This window comes from Tachyglossus aculeatus, chromosome 10 (assembly GCF_015852505.1).
Source record: "Tachyglossus aculeatus isolate mTacAcu1 chromosome 10, mTacAcu1.pri, whole genome shotgun sequence".
In the NCBI taxonomy this organism is placed as follows: domain Eukaryota; kingdom Metazoa; phylum Chordata; class Mammalia; order Monotremata; family Tachyglossidae; genus Tachyglossus; species Tachyglossus aculeatus.
Genome location: NC_052075.1, coordinates 52,122,852 through 52,146,503, shown reverse-complemented (window position 1 = coordinate 52,146,503; position 23,652 = coordinate 52,122,852). Strand labels below are relative to the sequence as shown.

The following is a 23,652-nucleotide window of genomic DNA, read 5'->3' as shown; positions in this document are numbered from 1 at the left end:
CAATTGTATTTATTGAGCGCTTACTGTGTGCAGAGCACTGTACTAAGCACTTGGGAAGTACAAGTTGGCAACATATAGAGACAGTCCCTACCCAACAGTGGGCTCACAGTCTAAAAGGGGGAGACAGAGAACAAAACCAAACACATTAACAAAATAAAATAAATAGAATCACACATCCCATGTTTAGAATTACTTTCCATTCACTCAACAGAAAAGAAAAATTCACCAACACAGTCTTTCTACCTGACTGGTAAAGCAAAGGCGGAAGCAGCATTGCCTACGGGGTGGACCTGGGTTCTAATCTCAGCACCGCCCCGTGCCTGCTGGGTGACCTTGGTAAAGTCACTCACCTTCTCCATGCCTCAGTTTCCTCATCTGCAAAATGGGGATTCAATAGCAGGTCTCCCTCCCCGTTAAATTGCAAATCCCACGTCGGGTAGGGATTTTGTCCAATAGGATGATCTTGTACCTACCCAGGCAAATAGTGAAGGCGAAACAAATACCATTTGCAAAAAATGGAAAAGGCAGTAATCCACAGGTACAGAAGTCTCCCCGAGTGCTTTGAAGTAGAACACACAACCCTCGGGTTCATTTCAAGAGTTTAATCGCAATCGCGGCAGGACATTTTATTCTCACTGTACCTCGCTCTCACCTGTCCCGCCATCGACCCCCAGCCCACGTCATCCCCCGGGCCTGGAATGCCCTCCCTCTGCCCATCCACCAAGCTAGCTCTCTTCCTCCCTTCAAGGCCCTGCTGAGAGCTCACCTCCTCCAGGAAGCCTTCCCAGACTGAGCCCCTTCTTTCCTCTCCCCCTCGTCCCCCTCTCCATCCCCCCGTCTTACCTCCTTCCCTTCCCCACAGCACCTGTATATATGTATATATGGTTGTACATATTTATTACTCTATTTACTTATTTATTTATTTATTTTACTTGTACATTTCTATCCTACTTATTTTATTTTGTTGGTATGTTTGGTTCTGTTCTCTGTCTCCCCCTTTTAGACTGTGAGCCCACTGTTGGGTAGGGACTATCTCTATGTGATGCCAATTTGTACTTTCCAAGCGCTTAGTACAGTGCTCTGCACATAGTAAGCGCTCAATAAATACGATTGATTGATTGATTGATTGATTGATTCTTTTCCCACATCAACAGCCCCTGCCTCGGCCAAACCCGACAGAGGGTCACCACAGAAGTCCCTCTCTGCTTGGCCATGGAAGACCCCTTTGTCACCTTTGTCAGGCTTTGGTCGACAATTGGCCTCACTGCTCCAGTCAAAACCCGCCAAAGGAATCTTCCCCTTGGGCAACCGAGGCTGCCGTATTCTTCCGAGCGAAACCCTCAGGAATTGAGCCGTTCCGCTTGGGCGGGGGTCTGGGACGCTATGTCCCTCTTGCTCCAAGAACAACAAAAGTTTGTGCCCCTCCTAGAGCCTGAACCCATGGGGAAGGAGGGTGGGCTGCCACCGGGCCGGGAGGCGGGTATAAAATTCAGCAGCACCTACGGTGCCATTTGGGATCACCGGGCGACAAGAGGCTATGTTCTCTGCTGGGACCCACCAGGCTTGGGAATGTCTCCTGCTTCTTTTCTGCGTCGCACATTCAGGTATTATTCCTGATCAATCAATCAATCAATCGTATTTATTGAGCGCTTACTGTGTGCAGAGCACTGTACTGATCCATCCCAGCTGGGGAGGTGGGGGGGGGGAGCCTGGGCATCTTTTTCCTCATTGTTATTAAATCTGATCCCCCCACCCACCATGGTTGCTTGGAATAATTTGCACCACTAGGCCACACCAGGCCTGGGAATGTCTCCTGCTTCTTTTCTGCGTCGCACATGCAGGTATTATTCCTGATCCATCCCAGCTGGGGAGGTGGGGTGGCTTGGGCATCCTTTTCCTCGTTGTTATTAAATCTGATCCCCCCACTCGCCATGGTTGCCTGGAATAATTTGCATCACTAGACCACAGAGCAGTGCGGCCTAGTAGAAAGAGCACAGGAGTGGGAGTCAGAAGACGTGGGTTCTAGCTCTGGCTCTGCCACTCTTTTTGTGGTTCATTCATTCAATCATACTTAGCGAGCACCTACTGTGTGCAAAGCACTGTACCATGGTGTTTGGTCAGCGGTTACTATGTGCCAGGCACTGTACTAAACGCTGGGGTAGATGCAAGCAAATGGGGTTGGACACAGCCCCTGTCCCATGTGGGGCTCACAGTCTTAATCCCCATTTTTCAGATAGGGTAACTGAGGCACAGAGAGGTGAAGGGTCTTTCCCAAGGTTACCTGGCAGACAGGTGACAGAGTCGGGACTTGGAACTGAGGTCCTTCTCACTCCCAGGCCCTATCGACTAGTTCACCCTGCTTCATTCATTCATTCAATCATATTTATGGAGCGCTTACTGTGTGCAGAGCACTGTACTATGCGCTTGGGAAGTACAAGTTGGCAACATATAGAGATGGTCCCTACCCAACAGCGGGCTCACAGTCTAGAAGATAATAATGGCATTTACTAAGTGGTTACTATGTGCAAAGCACTGTTCTAAGTGCTGGGGAGGTTACAAGGTGATCAGGGTGTCCCCCGGGGGGCTCACAGTCTTAATCCCCATTTTACAGATGAGGCAACTGAGGCCCAGAGAATGATGGCATTTGTTAAGCGCTTACTATGTGCAAAGCACTGTTCTAGCGCTGGGGAGGCTACAAGGTGATCAGGTTGTCCCGGGGTGGTGGGGGGCTCACAGTCTTAACCCCCATTTTCCAGATGAGGTAACTGAGGCACAAAGAAGTGAAGTGACTTGCCCAAAGTCACACAGCTGACAACAGCGGAGCCGGGATTTGAACGCATGACCACTGACTCCAAATAATAATAATAATAATGATGGCATTTGTTAAGCCATCAATAAATACGATTGATTGATTGATTGATTGATTAAGCGCTTACTATGTGCAAAGCACTGTTCTAAGTGCTGGGGAGGATACAAGGTGATCAGGTTGTCCCGGGGGGGCTCACAATCTTAACCCCCATTTTCCAGGTGAGGTAACTGAGGCACAGAGAAGTGAAGTGACTTGCCCAAAGTCACACAGCTGACAACGGCGGAGCCAGGATTTGAACGCATGACTACTGACTCCAAATAATAATAATAATGATGGCATTTGTTAAGCACTTACTATGTGCAATGCACTTCACATGGGGCTCACAGTTTTAATCCTCATTTTCCAGATGAGGTAACTGAGGCTAAGAGAAGTGAAGTGACTTGTCCTAAGTCACACAGCTGACAACGGCGGAGCCAGGATTCGAACCCATGACCTCTGACTCCAAAGCCAGTGCTCTTTCCACTGAGCCACGCTGCTTCTCTGTGGACAGGGAACCCGTCCGCTCTGTTGTATTTTATGCTCCCAAACGCCTAATACAGTGTGCTGCATCCAGTGAGCGCTCAATAAATCCCAACAATTGTCTAAAGAGCTAAAGGTTTTTGATGACAGTCAACTAGAGACCTGATGGTTCATTAATCTTCATCTTCTTGGGCAGGAACAGTCCGCACAGGGCCTTTACGCTTCTCTCTCCTCAGCCCACCTGCCCATCTCCCCTCCCCGGCAGGAAGCGGGGGCCCGGCTGTTCCCAAGATCCGATCTCACCGCGCCTCTTGTTCCCATCTGTTCCCAGATGAGGCCGCGGGTTGCCGATCCCATCCACTTCATCATCACGAAAGTAATAATAATTGCAGTGCAGTGTTTGTTAAGCGCTTCCTATGTGCCGAGCACTGCTCTGAGCGCTGGGGCAGACACTAGGTAATCAGGTTGGACACAGCCCATGTCCCTCACGGGGCTCACAGCCTTGATCCCCATTTTGCAAATGAGGTAACTGAGGCACAGAGAAGTGAAGCGACTTGCCCAAGGTCACAAAGCCGGGATTAGAACCCACGACCTCTGAATCCCAGGCCCGTGCTCTTTCCACTAGGCTTCTCTCTAGGCTACGCTTCTTCATCACTCTGGGGCTTCACTCTTTCCACCCATCGCCGGCAGCGCAAGGGAACTGTGGTCTAGTGGGCCCTAGGAGTCGGAGGATGTGGACTCTATCCCGGCTCTGTCACGTTTCTGCTGTGTGACCTTGGACAAGTCACTTCACTTCTCTGGGCCTCAGTTACCTCATCTGGAAAATGAGGATCCAAAATGTAAGCCCCTTGTGGGACAGGGACTGTGTCCAACCTGATTAGCTTGGATCCACCCCATTGCTTAGAACAGTGCTTGGCACAGAAACACCACTATTATTATTATTATCCGCAACGGTGGATGGGAAAGAAATGATTGACGTGCTCAAAACCACTCACTCAATCGTATTTATTGAGCGCTTACAGTGTGCCAAGCTGGACGACAGTCAGAAAATTGGTTGGGGTAGAGGGAAAGAGGAAATGTTTTGAGTCCAAAGGCTTAAGGACTGACGTGTTTAGTACCAGAGGGTACAAAGACCGACATGGTCTAGCCGAAAGACCCCAGAACCGGGAGTCAGAGGGTCCGAGTTCTAATCCCAACACCGTTGCTTGCGTGCTTTGGTGTTTATTAAGTCCTTCAAAGTGCCAAGCACTGTTAATAATATTAATAACAATAACAATACCTGTTAAGCACTTACTAAGTGCCAAGCACTGGGGTCGATACAGGGTAATTGAGTAGGACACAATTCCTGTCTTCTGGTCTTAATCTCCATTTTACTGATGAGGCCCACAGAAGTGAAGTGACTAGCCCAAGCTGCTTGACTTCTCTGGGCCTCAGTTTACCTCACCGGAAAAATGGGGATTAAGAGTGCGAGTCTTTTGTCCAACCCGATTATCTTGTATCTGTCCCAGCACTTAGTACGGCTCCTGGCACATAGTAAACACTTAACAAGTAATCAATCAGTCCTATTTATCGAGAGCTTTCTGTACAGTACGAGGAGCTTGGGAGAGCACAGATATAATAATATAACATGCGCAGTCCCTGCCCACAGGGAGCTTATAGTCTATAGGACTTTACCATTCAAACAAAAAGAAAAAGAGCTGCGTTTTTCCAGATCCTTAGCTTTAAATTAAATTCTGCGGAGACCAACCCAGAACTTTGCCTACGGTGTGGTAATCCGGCTCTCTATGGACCACTTGGACCTAATGAGTGGTCAAGACGAGTCAAGGAATCAATCAATCATACTCACTGAGCACATTCTGTGGACTAAGCGCTTAGGAGAGTACAATATAACAGGGTCACATGAATCTGTTGGAGGTATCTGTTCTCTCCTGGCATTATTTTTTCCCTTTTCCAGAGCGACCAGGCTGTGTTTTCCCCTTCATCTACAAGGGAATGTCTTACTTCTCGTGCCTCAGGGCGGGGAATGTGGGCCGTTGGTGTTCTACCTCCTTCAACTACGACGAGGACAAGAAATGGAAAATCTGTGATGAAAATGGTGAGATCTTGTTGTCTGTGTCTTTTGGAATTATGGTGCTATGGTGTTATATTAAGTCCTTCAAAATGCCAAGCGCTGTTAATAATATTAATAATAATAACAATACCTGTTAAGCACTTACTATGCGCCAAGCGCTGTCCTAAGCACTGGGGTCGATACAGGGTAATTGAGTAGGACACAATCCCTGTCTCCTGGTCTTAATCTCCATTTTACAGATTAGGCCCAGAGAAGTGAAGTGACTAGCGCAAGGCTACACAGCAGACAAGCGGTGGAGCCGGGGTTAGAACCGTCTCTATATGTTGCCTACTTGTACTTCCCAAGCGCTTAATCATCAATCATCGTCAATCGTATTTATTGAGCGCTTGCTGTGTGCAGAGCACTGTACTAAGCGCTTGGGAAGTACAAGTTGGAAACATATAGAGACAGTCCCTACCCAACAGTGGGCTCACCATCTAAAAGGGGGAGACAGAGAACAAAACCAAACATACTAACAAAATAAAATAAATAGAATAGCTATGGACAAGGAAAATAAATAAATAGAGTAATAAATATGCACAAACATATATACATATATACAAAACCAAACATATTAACAAAATAAAATAAATAGAATAGATATGTACAAGTAAAATAAATAAATAGAGTAACAAATATGTAGAAATATATATACATATATACAAAACCAAACATATTAACAAAATAAAATAAATAGAATAGATATGGACAAGTAAAATAAATAAATAGAGTAATAAATATGTACTAACGTATATACATATATACAAAACCGAACATATTAACAAAATAAAATAAATAGGATATGGACAAGTAAAATAAATAGAGTAATAAATATGTACAAACACCAGTGCTCTGCACACAGTAAGCGCTTAATAAATACAATTGAATGAATGAATGACTCCCAAGCTCGTACGCTATCCACTAGGCCCTGCTACTTGCTAAGATAGATTCAAGACGATTAGATCAGACATAATCCCTTCCCGGCAGGGACTCACATTCTAGGGGATAATGAGAGCAGGATAGAATGGTTTCATCTCCATTTTTCAGATAAAGAAACTGAGGTTCAGGGAGGTTAAGGGACTTCTCCAAGATCACACAGCAGCCCATGGCAGAGATGGGATTAGAACCCAGGTCTCCTGATTCCCCTGCTCATGGTCTTTGCCAACTTGTATTTCCCAAGCGCTTAGTACAGTGCTCTGCACACAGTAAGTGCTTAATAAATACAACTGAATGAATGACTAGACCATCTCACCCTTCTTCACTTGCGGATTTAAAGCCAAGAGCTACACAATTAAAAGTCTGTCAAGTCTCCCGAGGAAAGGTTTGATCAATCAATAAATCAATGTGCAAAGCACTATATCAGAGCACTCTACTAAGATCTTGAAAGAACAGAATTAGCCCATAACACTCTTTTGATTATATGCTCTTCAAGGGCCAGGAACTAGTTTTTATTCTTTAATTACATTTCCCGTGTCGCCTTGCTCAGAATTGAGCAAGGTATTTGTCATGGCCATATGTCATGGACATATGTGGCCCCAAGTTAACTTATCTGAAAGTGGGGATTGAGACTGTGAGCCCCACATATCATCATCATCATCATCAATCGTATTTATTGAGCGCTTACTGTGTGCAGAGCACTGTACTAAACGCTTGGGAAGTACAAATTGGCAACATATAGAGACAGTCCCTACCCAACAGTGGGCTCACAGTCTAAAAAGGGGAGACAGAGAACAAAACCAAACATACTAACAAAATAAAATAAATAGAATAGATATGTACAAGTAAAATAAATAAATAGAGTAATAAATATGTACAAACATATATACATATATACAGGTGCTGTGGGGAAGGGAAAGAGTTAAGATGGGGGGATGGAGAGGGGACGAGGGGGAGAAGAAGGAAGGGGCTCAGTCTGGGAAGGCCTCCTGGAGGAGGTGAGCTCTCAGTAGGGCCTTGAAGGGAGGTCAGGGACTGCGTCCAACTCAATTTGCTTGTATCCACCCCGGCGCTTAGTACAGTACCTGGCACTTAATAATAATAATAATGATGATGATGGCATTTATTAAGCGCTTACTATGTGCAAAGCACTGTTCTAAGCACTGGGGAGGTTACAAGGTGATCAGGGTGTCCCACGGGGGGCTCACAGTCTTCATCCCCATTTTACAGATGAGGTAACTGAGGCCCAGAGAAGTGAAGTGACTTGCCCAAAGTCACCCAGCTGACAATTGGCAGAGCCGGAATTTGAACCCATGACCTCTGACTCCAAAGCCCATGCTCTTTCCACTGAGCCATGCTGCTTCCTTAGTTAAGCACTTAGCAAGTGCTTAACAAATATCACTATTATTATTCTAGACTGTGAGCCCACTATTGGGTAGGGACCGTCTCTATATGTTGCCAACTTGCACTTCCCAAGCGCTTAGTCCAGTGCTCTGCACACAGTAAGCGCTCAATAAATACGATTGAATGAATGAATTATTATTTCAGGGTGGTTTTATTTGGTTTTTTTTACCTTGGCTCCCTTGATTTACCTCTCAGTTTACTTTCAGATGGTCTCCACTGCGTCTTCCCTTTCCTCTACGGCGGGAAGAACTACTCTTATTGCATCCAAGATGGACATGGAGATCAGGGATGGTGTTCCCTCACGGACAACTACGATCTGGATAAGCGCTGGGTTCCCTGTTCCAGGAAAGGTGAGGCAACTCTTCCATTTTCCTTTATTTTTTAACCCGCCCTCAGAATTTATAGCATATATTGCGCGCTTAATCTGCGCACAGCGCTTTATTGAGCACTGTACAACAAACCTAGTAATAAGAATAAAGATGATGGTTTTTGTTAAGCGCTTACTAAAGAAGCAACGTGGCCTAGTGGAAAGAGCCCGGGCTTGGGAGTCAGAGGTTGTGGGTTCTAATTCCGGCTCCACCACTTAATAATGATGATGGCATTGGTTCAGCGCTTACTATGTGCCAAGCACTGTTCTAAGCGCTGGGGTTGATACAAGGTGACGAGGTTGCCCCACATGGGGCTCACAGTCTTCATCCCCATTTTACAGGTGAGGTAACTGAGGCACAGAGAAGTGAAGTGACCGGCCCAAAGTCACAAGGCTGACAAATGGTGGAGCCGGGATTAGAACTCATGACCTCTGACTCCCAAACCCGGGCTCTTTCCACTCAAGCCACGCTACTTGTCAGCTGGGTGACTTTGGGCAAGTCACTTTGCTTCTCTGGGCCTCAGTTACCTCATCTGTAAAATGGGGATTAAAAGTGTGAGCCCCACCTGGGACAATCTGAATACCTCAATAAATACGATTGATTGATTGATTGATTGTCTCTCCCCCAGTGCTTAGAACAGTGCTTGGCACAGTGCTTGGCACATAGTAAATGATTAACAAGTACCATCATCATTATTATTATTACGTGCCAAGCACTGTACTAAACGCTGGGATGGATTTAGTGCTTAGAACAGCGCTTGGCGCTTAAAACAGTGCTTGGCACCTAGGAAGCGCTTAACAAACACCATCATTATTATACAAGCAAATCGAGTTGGACACAGTCCCTGTCCCACGTGGAGGTCACAGTCTCAATCCCCATTTTACAGATGAGGTAACTGAGGCACAGAGAAGTGAAGTGACTTGTCCAGGGTCACACAACCAACAAGCGGCAGAGCTGGGATTAGAACCCGTGACCCTCTGACTCCGAGGCCGGTGCTCTATCCACTCCTTCATAACTGACCGCAGAAACAGCTGGGATTAGAACCAGTGACCTTCTTCTCGCCAAATCTGACGGCCTCTACTCCATCCTAATCCTCCTCTGATACTATAATAATAATAATAATAATAATAATGGCATTTATTAAGTGCTTACTGTGTGCCAAGCACTGTTCTAAGCGCTGGGGAGGTTACAAGGTGATCAGGTTGTCCCGAAGGGGGCTCACAGTCTTCATCCTCATTTTACAGATGAGGTAACTGAGGCGCAGAGAAGTTAAGTGACTTGCCCAAAGTCACACAGCTGACAATTGGCAGAGATTAGGATTAGAACCCATGACCTCTGATTCCAAAGCCCGGGCTCTTTCCACTGAGCCATGCTGCTATAAAGCAAATATCAAATCCACTTTATTATTCTGGGGAAACCAAGGCAACAAGAGGTAGTGACTCACCCAAGGTGTCACAGCAAGACAGTGACAGACCTGGAATTAATACCCTGGTTGTCACCCAAGATCTTTCCACTAGGCCATCTTGCCACGAATATCGGGTCAGCACCCTGTGAAGCTGAGCTTGGCCCTCTCTGGGTGATTGGACCAGTCTTTGTTATGTTGTACTCTCCCAAGCGCTTAGTACAGTGCTTTGCACACTGTATGTGCTCAATAAATGTGAATGAATGAATGAATAATTTCCTTCTCCGTCTTCATTTCTCAGAACAAGACGACTGTGTTTTCCCTTTCACTTATAAAGACAGAAGTGTCTTTACCTGTCTTAACATCGGGAATGCCGGGCAGAAATGGTGTGCACTCACGGAGAACTATGATGAAGACAAAAAATGGAAATTCTGTGAACACGGTGATGCCTTTAATAATAGTAATAATGGCATTTGTTAAGCGCTTACTATGTGCAAAGCACTGTCCTAAGCTCTGGGGAGGTAACAAGGTGATCAGGTTGTCCCACGGGGGGCTCACAGTCTTCACCCCCATTTTACAGATGAGGTAACTGAGGCACAGAGAAGTTAAGTGACTTGCCCACAGTCACACAGCTAAGTGGCAAAGCCAGGATTTGAACCCATGACCTCTGACTCCAAAGCCCGGGCTCTTTCTGCTGAGCCACACTGCTTCTCATTGCTCTGGTAGCCATGGTGATGGGGTCCAGGATTGACAGGGGCCTCCAGAAGCCAACATGATCACCCTGTAACCTCCCCAGCGCTTAGAACAGTGCTTTGCACATAGTAAGTGCTTAATAAATGTCATTATTAGTAGTAGTAGTAGTAGTATTAGTATTATTATTAGTATTATTATTTGGCGCCCTTTGCTACCTTCAATCAGAAGTGGACCAGTCCATGTATAGAGAGACGGGTGTTTATAATAATAATAATAATTATGGTATTTGTTAAGTGCTATGTGCCAAGCACTGTTCTAAGCTCTGGGGTAGATACAGGGTAATCAGGTGGTGCTCACACTTTTAATCCTCATTTTACGGATGAGGCAACTGAGGCACAGAGAAGTCAAGTGACTTGACAAAGGTCACACAGCAGACAAGTGGCGGAGGCGGAATCGGAACCCAGGTTCTCTGACTCCCAATAATAATAATAATGTTGGCATTTATTAAGCGCTTACTATGTGCAAAGCACTGTTCTAAGCGCTGGGGGATACAAAGTGATCAGGTTGTCCCACGTGGGGCTCACAGTCTTAATCCCCATTTTACAGATGAGGTAACTGAGGCTCAGAGAAGTTAAGTGACTTGCCCAAGGTTACACAGCAGACATGTGGCGGAGCCGCGATTCGAACCCATGACCTCTGACTCCAAAGCCCGGGCTCTTTCCACTGAGCCACGCTGCTTCCCAAGGCCTCGGTGCTTGCTCTGCACACAGTAAGCACTCAATAAATACCTTTGATCGGTTGATTGAATGCCTGGCAGTGTGGTCTGGTGGAGAGATCACAGCCTCGGGGAGCCAGAGGCCCTGGGTTCTAATCCTGCTCTGCCACTTGCCCGCTGTGTGTCCCCGTGCAAGCCACTTCACTTGCGAGTGCCTCAGTTTCCCCATCTGCAGAATGGGAATAAAATGCTGGTTCTCCTCACCCCACTTTAGATTGGAAGCTGCAGGAACATTGCCTCAGCGCTTAGAGCGGTGCCTGTTCATCTTACTCTTAACATTTCTCCAGGGATTGTGTTCAACCTGATTTGCCACTATCCATCCCAGTGCTTAGCACAGGGCCTGTCACCTAGCGAGTGCTGAACAAATACCACAATTATTATTATTATCTGGGGGAGCCCATTACGGGGGATTACATTATTTAGGCTTCCTTTCTGGACGTTTTTTGTCTTGCTGTTTCCTTTCAGAGTATGATGAGTGTATCCTCCCCTTCATCTACAAAGGGACTAAGTACTACACCTGCCCCCGAGGAAGGAATTCAGGGAAGAAATGGTGTGCAGTCACACCCAACTTTGACGTGGACAAGAAATGGAAATATTCAGAGGGTCACGGTAAGGGCCACAATCGGTCAATCGATAGCATCTATTGTGCACTTACTGTATTCGCGCTTAGTATAGTGCCTGGCACACAATAAGCGCTTAACAAGTACCAGAATTATTATTATTATTATCATTATTCATTCATTCAATCATTTTTATTGAGCGCTTATTGTGTGCAGAGCACTGTACTAAGCGCTTGGGAAGTACAAGTTGGCAACATATAGAGACGGTCCCTACCCAACAGTGGGCTCACAGTCTAGAAGAGTAAAAGGAAGGAAAACCAATTATTATTATTGTTATTCAGAGAACGTAACCAACCACCACGAGAAACAGCAGGGCTTAGTGGATAGAGCCCGGGCCTGGGAGTTGGAATCATCATCATCATCATCATCATCATCAGTCGTATTTATTGAGCGCTTACTGTGTGCAGAGCACTGTACTAAGTGCTTGGGAAGTACAAATTGGCAACATATAGAGACAGTCCCTACCCAACAGTGGGTTCAGGTTCTAATCTTGGCTCCACCACATGCCTGCCGTGTGACCTTGGGCCAGTCACTTCACTTCTCTGGGCCTCAGTGACCTCATCTATAAAATGGGGATTAAGAATGTGAACCCCATGTGGGACAGAGACTGTGTCCAATCTGATTAACTTGCATCTACCTGAGCGCTTAGAAGAGTGCTTGGCACATAATAAGTGCTTAACATTCATTCATTCATTCATTCAATCAATCAATCATATTTATTGAGCGCTTACTGTGTGCAGAGCACTGTACTAAGCGCTTGGGAAGTACAAGTTGGCAACATATAGGGACGGTCCCTACCCAACAGTGGGCTCACAGTCTAGAAGGGGGAGACAGAGAACAAAACCAAACATATTAACAAAATAAAATAAATAGAATAGATATCTACAAGTAAAATAAATAGAGTAATAAATATGTACAAACATATATACATATATACAGGTGCTGTGGGGAAGGGAAGGAGGTAAGACGGCGGGATGGAGAGGGGGACGAGGGGGAGAGGAAGAAGGGGGCTCAATCGTATTTATTGAGCGCTTACTGTGCAGAGCACTGTACTAAGAGCTTGGGAAGTAGAAGTTGATTTATCATGCACTCGGAAGAATATACTAGAATGAGAAGATGTGATTTCTATTCTCAAGGAGCTTACGACGACAATGATTATTATTGTCAATCGTTATGCCATTTATTAAGAGTTCACAATATAGTAAATGCTGGAGTAGAGAGAAGGTTATCAGACTGAAACCAGTTTCTGCCTCCCCCAGAGCTTGCTCTCTCTTATCCCTATTTCACAGAGAAGCAGCGTGGCTCAGTGGAAAAGAGCCCAGGCTTTGGAGTCAGAGGTCACGGGTTCAAATCCCGACTCCGCCAATTGTCAGCTGTGTGACTTTGGGCAAGTCACCTAACTTCTCTGTGCCTCAGTTACCTCATTCGTACAATGGAGATTAAGTCTGTGAGCCCCCCGTTGGACGACCTGATCACCTTGTAACCTCCCCAGCGCTCAGAACAGTGCTTTGCACATAGTTAGTGCTTAATAAATGCCATCATTATCATCATTACAGATGAGAAACTGAGCCCCAGAGAGATAAAATGACTTGCTCAAGGTCATTCAGCAAGCCAGTGGCAGAGGTGGGACTGAACCTTAAGTCTCCTGACTCCCAATCCTGTGCTCTTTCCACTAAGCCACCCTACCCTCTCAATCTACGATCCAGCAGGGAAAACCAACTCTAAAATAATTTAATTAGAGGTGAATGAAGGCTTATACTCATGTGCAATAGTGTCTATAAATCGTTGACTGAGCCCCTTCCTTCCTCTCCCCCTTGTCCCCCTGTCCATCCCCCGCATCTTACCTTCTTCCCTTCCCCATAGCACCTGTATATATGTATATATGTTTGTACATATTTATTACTCTATTTATTTATTGATTTATTGATTTTACTTGTACATATCTATTCTGTTTATTTTATTTCGTTAGTATGTTTGGTTTTGTTCTCTGTCTCCCCCTTCTAGACTGTGAGCCCACTGTTGGGTAGGGACTGTCTCTATATGTTGCCAGCTTGTACTTCCCAAGAGCTTAGTACAGTGCTCTGCACACAGTAAGCGCTCAATAAATGCGATTGATTGATTGATTGATTGATTGTAAGGAGGGCTACGAGTGGTTGTGAGTAGGGGAGCTGTTTTCGTGGGCCCAGGTCACCCAAAACATGAATGGGTAAGTGGGTGGGTGGGTGGAGTTGGTCTCTGATTTTTCCAGACTGGCTCATCGCTCTTCCCTGTTCGTTTCCAGACTGTCCCAACTGTGCCTTTCCGTTCACTTACAAAGGAGTTCTCTACTTCTCCTGCATTCCAGTAAAGGAGAACAGCACCAAGCAGTGGTGTGGGCTCACACGCAACTACGACAAGGACAAAAAATGGAAATTTTGTGTTCCGGAGGGTGATTCCTGCCCCCCCCCCAACCTGCTTTCCTCCCTTCTCTTATATAGCACAGGTTTCCAGATAATAATAATAATAATAATGGTATTTGTTAAGTGCTTACTATGTGCCAAGCACTGTTCTAAGTGCTGGGGTAGATACAAGCTGATCAGGTTGTCCCACGTGGGGGCTTACAATCCAGAGAGTGATTCACCCCCTTCCCCCCGCCCTAACACAATTTCCACCCTTCTCTCTTATAATAATAATAATGATGGAGTTTGTTAAGCGCCTGTATGTGTCAAGCATTTTTCTAAGCGCTGACCAGATCAAGTTGGACAGAGTTCTGATTATTATTAATAATGATAATGATGGTATTTGTTCAGTGCTTACTATGTGCCAAGCACTGTTCTAAGCGCTGGGGTAGATACAAGCTAATCAGGTTGTCCCACGTGGGGCTTACAATCCAGAGAGTGATTCACCCCCTTCCCCCTGCCCCCGCACACTTTCCACCCTTTTCTCTTATAATAATAATAATGATGGAGTTTGTTAAGCGCCTGTATGTGTCAAGCATTTTTCTAAGCGCTGTCCAAATCAAGTTGGACAGAGTTCTGGTTATTATTAATAATGATAATGATGGTATTTGTTAAAGCGCTTACTATGTGCCAAGCACTGGTCTAAGCGCTGGGGTAGATGCAAGGTCATCAGGTTGTCCCACATGGGGCTTATCCCCATTTTAACAAGATGAGGTAACTGAGGTACAGAGAAGTTAAATGGCTTGCCCAAATAATAATGATGGTATTTGTTAAGCACTTACTATGTGCAAAGCACTGTTCTAAGCGCTGGGGAGGTTACAAGGTGATCAGGTTGTCCCACGGGGGGCTCACAGTTTTAATCCCCGTTTTCCAGACGAGGTAACTGAGGCACAGAGAAGTGAAGTGACTTGCTCACAGTCACCCAGCTGACAGTTGGCAGAGTCGGGATTTGAACCCATGATCTCTGACTCCAGAGCCCGGGCTCTTTCCACTGAGCCATGCTGCAAAGTCACACAGCAGACAAGGGGCGGAGACAGGATTAGAATCCATGTCCTCTGGCTCCCAAACCCGGGCTCTTTCCATTAAGCCACGCTGCTTTTGGGCAGAGGAAGCAGGATTTGAATAAAAATAGAGAAGCAGTGTGGCCTCGTGGATAACGCCTGGGCCTGGGAGTTGGAAGGACCTGGATTCTAATACCTGCTCTGCCTTGGGCAAGAGAAGCAGTGTAGCTTAGTGACAAGAGCCCGGGTTTGGGAATCAGAGGACGCGGGTTCTAATCCCACCTCCGCCACATGTCTGTCGTGTAATAATAATAATAATAATGGCATTTATTAAGCGCTTACTACATGCAAAGCACTGTTCTAAGCGCTGGGGAGGTTACAAGGTGATCAGGTTGTCCCACGGAGGGCTCACAGTCTTAATCCCCATTTCACAGATGAGGGAACTGAGGCACAGAGAAGTTAAGTGACTTGCCCAAAGTCACACAGCTGGCAATTGGCTGAGCCGGGATTTGATCTCCAAAGCCCGTGCTCATTCCAGTGAGCCACGCTGCTTCATTGGGCAAGCCACTTAACTTCTCTATGCCTCAATTCCTTCATCTGTAAAACGGGCATTAAGACTGTGAGCTCCACATGGGACAACCTGATCACCTTGTCTCTACCCCAGCCCTTAGAAAAGTGCTTGGCACATAGTAAGCGCTTAACAAATACCCTCATTACTATGAATTATTATTATTATTATTACATCATTCATTGCATCATATATACAACATCATGTATATATGTTTGTACATATTTCTTACTCTATTTTACTTGTACATATCTATTCTATTTATTTTATTTTGTTAATATGTTTGGTTTTGTTCTCTGTCTCCCCCTTCTAGACTGTGATCCTACTGTTGGGTAGGGACCATCTCTATACGTTGCCAACTGGTACTTCCCAAGCGCTTAGTACAGTGCTCTGCACACAGTAAGAGCTCAACAAATACGATTGATGATGATGATGATGACCGTCTCTATATGTTGCCAACTTGGACTTCCCAGGCGCTTAGTCCAGTGCTCTGCACACAGTAAGCGCCCAATAAATACGATTGATTGATTGATTGTTTCGTTCTCTGTCTCCCCCTTTTAGACTGTGAGCCCACTGTTGGGTAGGGACTGTCTCTATATGTTGCCAACTTGGACTTCCCAAGCGCTTAGTACAATGCTCTGCACACAGTAAGCGCTCAATAAATACGATTGATTGATTGATTGATTGATCATTCACTTCTCTGGGCTTCAGTTGCCTCATCTGTAAAATGGGGATTAAGACTGGGAGCCCCATGGGAGACATGGACTGTGTCCAACCTGCTTAGCTTGTATCTAACCCAGCGCTCAGTACAGTGCCTTGTACATAGTAAACGCGTAACAAATGCCTTAAAAGAAAAAACTCAAACCACTATGGCCTGGTCCCCCTCGGGTGAGTGGAGAAATGAAGGCATTTACAGATTATGACCGCCGGAGGGCGCCATGCAACAAACCTATCGATTCTCCAGCAAAGCCCTTATAATAATAATAATAATAATAATAATAATAATAATAATAATAATGACATTTATTAAGCGCTTACTATGTGCAAAGCCCTGTTCTAAGCGCTGGATGCTGCAATAATAATAATATTATTAATTATTATTATTATTAATATTAAATACTATTATTAATAATACTATTGACCTTTATTAAGCGCTTACTATGTGCAAAGCACTGTTCTAAGCGCTGGATGCTTCATTAATAATACTATTGGCATTTATTAAGCGCTTACTATGTGCAAGGCACTGTTCTAAGCGCTGGATGCTGCAATAATAATAATATTATTAATTACTATTATTATTATTATTAAATACTATTATTAATAATACTATTGACATTTATTAAGCGCTTACTATGTGCAAAGCACTGTTCTAAGCGCTGGGTGCTTCATTAATAATAATATTGGCATTTATTAAGCACTTACTATGTACAAAGCACTGTTCTAAGCGCTGGATGCTGCAATAATAATACTATTGGCATTTATTAAGCGTTTACTATGTGCAAAGCACAGTTCTAAGCGCTGGGGAGGTTACAAGGTGATCAGGCTGACCCATGGTAGGGGGCTCACAGTCTTCATCCCCATTTTACAGATGAGGGAACTGAGGCACAGAGACGTGAAGTGACTTGCCCGAAGTCATACAGCTGACACGTGGCGGAGCCGGGATTTGAACCCATGACCTCTGACTCCAAAGCCTGTGCTCTTTCCACTGAACCACACTGCTGCACATGATAATAATAATGATGGCATTTATTAAGCACTTACTATGTGCAAAGCACTGTTCTAAGCGCTAGGTTCTTCAATAATAATAATGGCATTTATTAAGTGCTTACTATGTGCAAAGCACTTTTCTAAGCACTGGGGAGGTTACAAGGTGATCAGGTTGTCCCACGGGGGGCTCACAGTCTTCATCCCCATTTTACAGATGAGGGGACTGAGGCACAGAGAAGTAAAGTGATTTGCCCACGGTCACACAGCTGACAAGTGGCGGAGTCAGGATTTGAACCCATGGCCCTTGACTCCAAAGCCCAGGCTCTTTCCACTGAGCCACACTGCTTCTCTTAGTGACGCTGCTTCTCATCTCTGCTTTCTCTTCAAAGCAGCCAACACTTTTTTTTTCTTTTTAATGGTATTGGTTAAGTGCTCACTACGTGCCGGGCATTGTACTAACCTCTAGGGTAAATCCAAGCTAGTCAGGTTGGACACAGTCCTTGTCTCACATGGGGCTCACAGTCTCTCTCCCCATTTTACAGATGAGGAAACTGAGGCCCAGAGAAGTGAAGTGGATTGCCCAAGGTCACACAGCAGACAAGTGTGTCTGCTGAGAAGCAGCGTGGCTCAGTGGAAAGAGCATGGGCTTTGGAGTCAGAGGTCATGGGTTCAAATCCCGCCTCTGCCAGTTGTCAGCTGTGTGACTTTGGGCAAGTCACTTCTCTGTGTCTCAGTTACCTCATCTGTAAAATGGGGATTAAGACTGTGAGCCCCCCATGGGACAACCTGATCACCCTGTAACCTCCCCAGTGCTTAGAACAGTTCTTTGGACGTAGTAAGCGCTTAATAAATGCCATTATAATTATTATTATTATTAAGTGGTGGAGTTGGAATTAAAACCCATGCCCTTCTGACTCCCACTACACCATGCTGCTTCTCAAGGCTGTTTTAGAGAAATTGGCCGTCCTTGCATTCCCTGACTCCTGTATACTTTGTCCATATTAACTCTTCTATTTATTTTGTTAATGATGTGCATTTAGCTTTAATTCTATTTGTTCTGACGACTTGACACCCGTCCGCATGTTTTGTTTTGTTGTTTCAAGGGTCTTTTCTCCTGGCGTAGACTTAGTGGTTTGTTTCCCTCATCTTTCAGACCAACCCAAATGTATCTTCCCCTTCATATACAAAGGGGAGTCCTACTTCCACTGCACCTCAAATGGACACCAAATGAAAGAACTCTGGTGTGCTACCACTAGTAACTATGACAAAGATCGCCAGTGGAAGAGCTGCACTACTGACGGTGAGACTTAATAAGCGACTGGCAGGTGACCAACAGCCTTCTCGGCCACTGGGGAATAATAATAACGGCATTTGTTAAGCGCTTATTATGTGCAAAGCTCTGTTCTAAGCACTGGGGAGGATACAGGGTGATCAGGAGGCCTTCCCAGACTGAGCCCCTTCCTTCCTCTCCCCCTCGTCCCCCTCTCCATCCCCTCCATCTTACCTCCTTCCCTTCCCCACAGCACCTGTATATACGTAAATATGTTTGTACATATTTATTACTCTATTTATTTATTTATTTTGCTTGTACATATCGATTATATTTATTTTATTTTGTTAGTATGTTTGGTTTTGTTCTCCGTCTCCCCCTTTTAGACTGTGAGCCCACTGTTGGGTAGGGACTGTCTCTAGATGTTGCCAACTTGTACTTCCCAAGCGCTTAGTCCAGTGCTCGGCACACAGTAAGCGCTCAATAAATGCGATTGATTGATTGATTGATTGATCAGGTTGTCCCACGTGGGGCTCACAGAATTGTTGTCGTCTCCTAGGTGGTTAGGGCTGAAAGGAGGAGACCGGCTAGATTGAAAATCTTGAGAAGTAAGCGCTCAATAAATAGGATTGAATGAATGAATGAATGATACAGCACTGGCTCGGGAGTCAGAAAGACTTGGGTTCTCATTCCAGCGCCTCAACTTGTCAGCTGTGTGACTTTGGGCAGGTCACTTAACTTCTCTGGGCCTCAGTTACCTCATCTGTAAAATGAGGATTAAGACTGTGAGCCCCACACAACGTGATTTCTTTGTATCTACCCTAGTGCTTAGAACAGTGCTTGGCACATAGTAAGCGCTTAACAAATATCATTATTATTATTATTATTCTCTGAGCCCCAGTGACCTCATCTGGAAAATGAGGATTAAGACTGTGAGCCCCACACAACGTGATTTCTTTGTATCTACCCTAGTGCTTAGAACAGTGCTTGGCACATAGTAAGCGCTTAACAAATATCATTATTATTGTTACTATTATTCTCTGAGCCCCAGTGACCTCATCTGGAAAATGGGGGTGAAGACTGGGAGCCCCAAGTGGGACACAGACAGCAGTGTGGCCTAGTGGAAAGAGCATAGACTTAGGAGTCAGATGCCCTGGCTTCTAATCCTGGCACAATCATACCTTTTAGACTGTGAGCCCACTGTTGGGTAGGGACTGTCTCTATAAATTGCCACCTTGTACTTCCCAAGCGCTTAGTACAGCGCTCTGCACACAGTAAGCGCTCAATAAATATGATTGATTGATTGATACCTGACGCGTGACCTTGGGCAAATCACTTAACTTCTCTGTGCCTCAGTTCCCTCATCTGTAAAATGGGATTCATCTTACACTGTGAGCCCCATGTGAGGCCTGATTATCTTGCATTTGTCCCAGCACTTAGGACAGTGTTTGTCACTTAGTAAACACTTAATAAATACTACAATTATTACTGAATAATAATAATGGTATTTGTTAAGCGCTTATTATGTGTCAAGCACTGTTCTAAACACTGGGGGGATACAAGGTAACAGGTTGTCCCACATGGGACTTAATCCCCATTTTACGGATGAAGGGGGCTCACAGTCTTCATCCCCATTTGACAGATGAGGGAACTGAGGCCCAGAGAAGTTAAGTGACTTGCCCAAAGTCACACAGCTGATAAGTGGCAGAGCTGGGATTTGAACCCATGACCTCCAACTCCCAAGCCCATGCTCTTTCCACTGAGCCACGCTGCTTCTCGAGCCCACTGCCTTGGCAGTGCAAAGAAACCCCACAGCACCTGTATATATGTTTGTACCGATTTATTACTCTATTTATTTTACTTGTCCATATTTACTCTTCTATTTATTTTGTTAATGATGTGCATTTAGCTTTAATTCTATTTGTTCTGACGACTTGACACCTGTCCACATGTTTTGTTTTGTTGTCCATCTCCCCCTTCTAGACTGTGAGCCAGTTGTTGGGGAGGGACCGTCTCTAGATGTTGCCAACCTGTTCTTCCCAAGCGCTTAGTACAGTACTCTGCACACAGTGAGCGCTCAACAAATACGATTGAATGAATGAAAAACCCTGACTCCAGAGGTTCTTCTTCCTCTGGAAAATCAGATGGTTTGGTTCGTGAACTCCTCTACCCTGTAAGCTCATTGTGGGCAGAGAATAGGTCTACCAACCCCGTTGTACTATTCTCCCCAGCACTTAGTACAGTGCTCTGCACACAGTATGGGCTCAATAAATACCGCTGATTAATGAACTAGCCACCTCTTGACAGGTAATCACTGTCCCCCAGTTCAAATTCTTATTGAAGGCCCATCTCCTCCAATCAATCAATCGCATTTATTGAGCGCTTACTGTGTGCAGAGCACTGTACTAAGCGCCTAGCCTTCCCTGAGTGAGCCCCCTTTTCTTCTTCTCCCACACCCTTCTGCATTGCCCTGGCTTGCTCCTTTTGTTCAGCCCCACAGTATTTAGGTACACATCTGTCATGTATTTATTTATTTGTATTTATGTCTGTCTCCCTTCCTTCTAGACTGTAAACTCGTTGTGGGCAGGGAATGCGACTGTATCTGTTTATTGTTGCACTGTATTCTCCCAAGTGCTTAGTACAGTGCTCTGCGCACAGTAAGTCCTCAACAAATATGATCGATTGAATGAATGGTGCCAATTTTGTTTCCCGTTTTCTCCTCTCACCCCTAGTCTATGGTGGAAACTCTGAAAAGTCGGGATGTGTGTTCCCATTTTTCTACCGGGGTCAGAGGATGGAAAGCTGCATTGGAGAGACTAGTTCCCAGTACTGGTGCTCCACTACCAGGAATTATGACCAGGATAAACTCTGGCAGTTCTGCCCGGACACGAGTGAGTGTCATCTTGTTCGTTTCATTGTTGTTTTTTTAATGGTATCTGTTAAGCGTTGACTCTGTACCCAGCACTGTACTAAGCGCAGGGAGACATTCAAGACATAGACATAGAGACATAGAGAAGACATAGAAGAAGCAGCATGGCTCAGTGGAAAGAGCCCGGGCTTGGGAGTCAGAGGTCGTGGGTTCTAATCCTAGCTCTGGGCAAGTTATTTCACTTCTCTGGGCCTCAGTTACCTCATCTGTAAAATGGGGATTAAGACTGTGAACTCCATGTGGGACAACCTGATTACCTTGTATCCCCCGCAGCGCTCAGAACAGCGCTTGGCGTATGGTAAGCACTTAACCAATACCATTATTATTATTACTAAGGCAATCAGGTTGGACACAACCCATGTCCCACATGAGGCTCACATTCCTACTCTCCATTTTAAAGATGAGGGAACTGAGACACAGAGAAGCGACGGGACTTCCCCAAGGCCACACAGCAGGCAATTGGCAGACATGAATAGAAACCAGGTCCTCTGACTCTGAAGCCTGTGCCCTTTCCACCCAAGCAGTTTCTTGCATACACGAGCCCAGGTCAACCTGACAAGGGAATTTGGAAAGTGGTGATACAAAATATTAAAATAGGAAAAAGACACACAGAGAGAGAGAGAGGGATGGGGAAATGTAAGTAACCAAGGGAAGGAAAAGGAGTGGGTAACAAAAGGGAAGAGAGACGGAAGCGATGGAAGAAAGAGGAAAGGAAGAAGGAATGGAAAGTTAACATCCTTCTGACTCATCACCTGACCTCTCTCTGCTTCTGGTTCACGTGCGGTTAGTTGTCTGGTGTTTTTCTACAAAAACGCTCAGGCCGTGTTTCCCCGCTCCTCAAGAAACTCCAGGGATTGCCCACCCACCTCTGCATCAGACAAAAACTCCTCACCATTGGCTTTAAAGCAGTCCACCACCTTGCCCCCTCCTACCTCACCTTGCTACTCTCTTACTCCAACCCAGCCCTCACACTTTGCTCCTCTAACACCAAGCTTCTCACTGTCCCGCAGTCTCATCTATAGGTGTCTGTTTATTGTTTTAGTGTACTCTCCCAAGCGCTTAGAACAGGGCTTGGCACAGAGTAAGCGCTTAAAAAATACCATCGTTATTATTATTAATGAATGGTGTCAGCAACCCCCTTACTCATGGCTTTTAATCCATCCCCAGTGATCACTGGAAGATCGAATGAAGCCAATTGCAGCTTTCCCTTTCTCTACAAGGACGAAGTGTATTATTCCTGCACCATCCGGGATTCACTAACCCACAGCGCCTGGTGTGCCCTCACCCATAATTTCGATAACGATGGGAAGTGGAGGCACTGTTACTCTTGAGGTGAGGGGCTGAATCTCGATCTGGGAAGGAGAGGGGGCATCCAGGGCTCCTATTTGTAAAGCTTTCTGATTGGCTAGACTGTAAGCTCATCCTCTAAACTGTAAGCTCGTTGTGGGCAGGGAATGTGTCTGCTTACTGTTATATAATAATAATGACATTTATTAAGCACTTACTATGTGCAAAGCACTGTTCTAAGCTCTGGGGAGGTTACAAGGTGATCAGGTTGCCCCACGGGGGCTCACAGTCTCAATCCCCATTTTACAGATGCCCAGAGAAGTTAAGTGACTTGCTCAAAGTCACACAGCTGAGAAGTGGCGGAGCCAGGATTTGAACCCATGACCTCTGACTCCAAAGCCCGTGCTCTTTCCACTAAGCCACGCTAATAATAATAATAATAATGGTGTTTGCACTTATTGGGTGTGAGGCACTGTACTAAGTGCTGGGGTGGAGACAAGAAAATCAGATTGTCCCTGTCCCACATGGGGCTCACAATCTCGATCCCCATTTTATAGATGAGGTAACCGAGACGCGGAGAAGTAAAGTGACTTGTCCGAGGTCTGCCCGCAGTAAGCGCTCAATAAATACGATTGAATGACTGAAAGTGCGTTTGTGGAGGAAAGGAGACCTCAGAAGGTAAAAATGGAATGAAACAGAAGGAAAGAATCAAAACTTCCCTTTGCCTTTCTGAAGCAGCATCCTCCTCTCTTCTGGGAATCTTTGGTGACAAAAATTGGATCAAACTATGTTTTCTTTTTTCCCCCCTATGGAATA

At 45.3% G+C, this 23,652-nt stretch overlaps 1 protein-coding gene across 1 annotated transcript; it reads left to right on the top strand.

Moving 5' to 3' along the window:
- The first annotated feature begins 1,525 nt into the window (after positions 1 to 1,525).
- Positions 1,526 to 22,880, top strand: LOC119932900 (epididymal sperm-binding protein 1-like). Its single transcript, XM_038752027.1, has 9 exons — positions 1,526 to 1,604; positions 5,283 to 5,423; positions 7,985 to 8,128; positions 9,850 to 9,990; positions 11,482 to 11,625; positions 13,918 to 14,064; positions 18,504 to 18,650; positions 21,353 to 21,511; positions 22,717 to 22,880. Exons 1-9 carry the CDS (start codon positions 1,538 to 1,540, stop codon positions 22,878 to 22,880), a joined length of 1,254 nt encoding a protein of 417 aa, XP_038607955.1. The 5' UTR covers positions 1,526 to 1,537.
- The last annotated feature ends 772 nt before the right edge of the window (positions 22,881 to 23,652 follow it).

What these genes read in the sequence shown, in the direction of transcription:
- LOC119932900 (XM_038752027.1), top strand. Translation starts at nt 1,538, where the DNA reads ATGTTCTCTGCTGGGACCCACCAGGCTTGGGAATGTCTCCTGCTTCTT. An exon ending in GAAAATCTGTGATGAAAATG is followed by an intron (nt 5,424 to 7,984) that starts GTGAGATCTTGT and finishes GTTTACTTTCAG; the next exon opens with ATGGTCTCCACTGCGTCTTC. An exon ending in GAAATTTTGTGTTCCGGAGG is followed by an intron (nt 14,065 to 18,503) that starts GTGATTCCTGCC and finishes CTCATCTTTCAG; the next exon opens with ACCAACCCAAATGTATCTTC.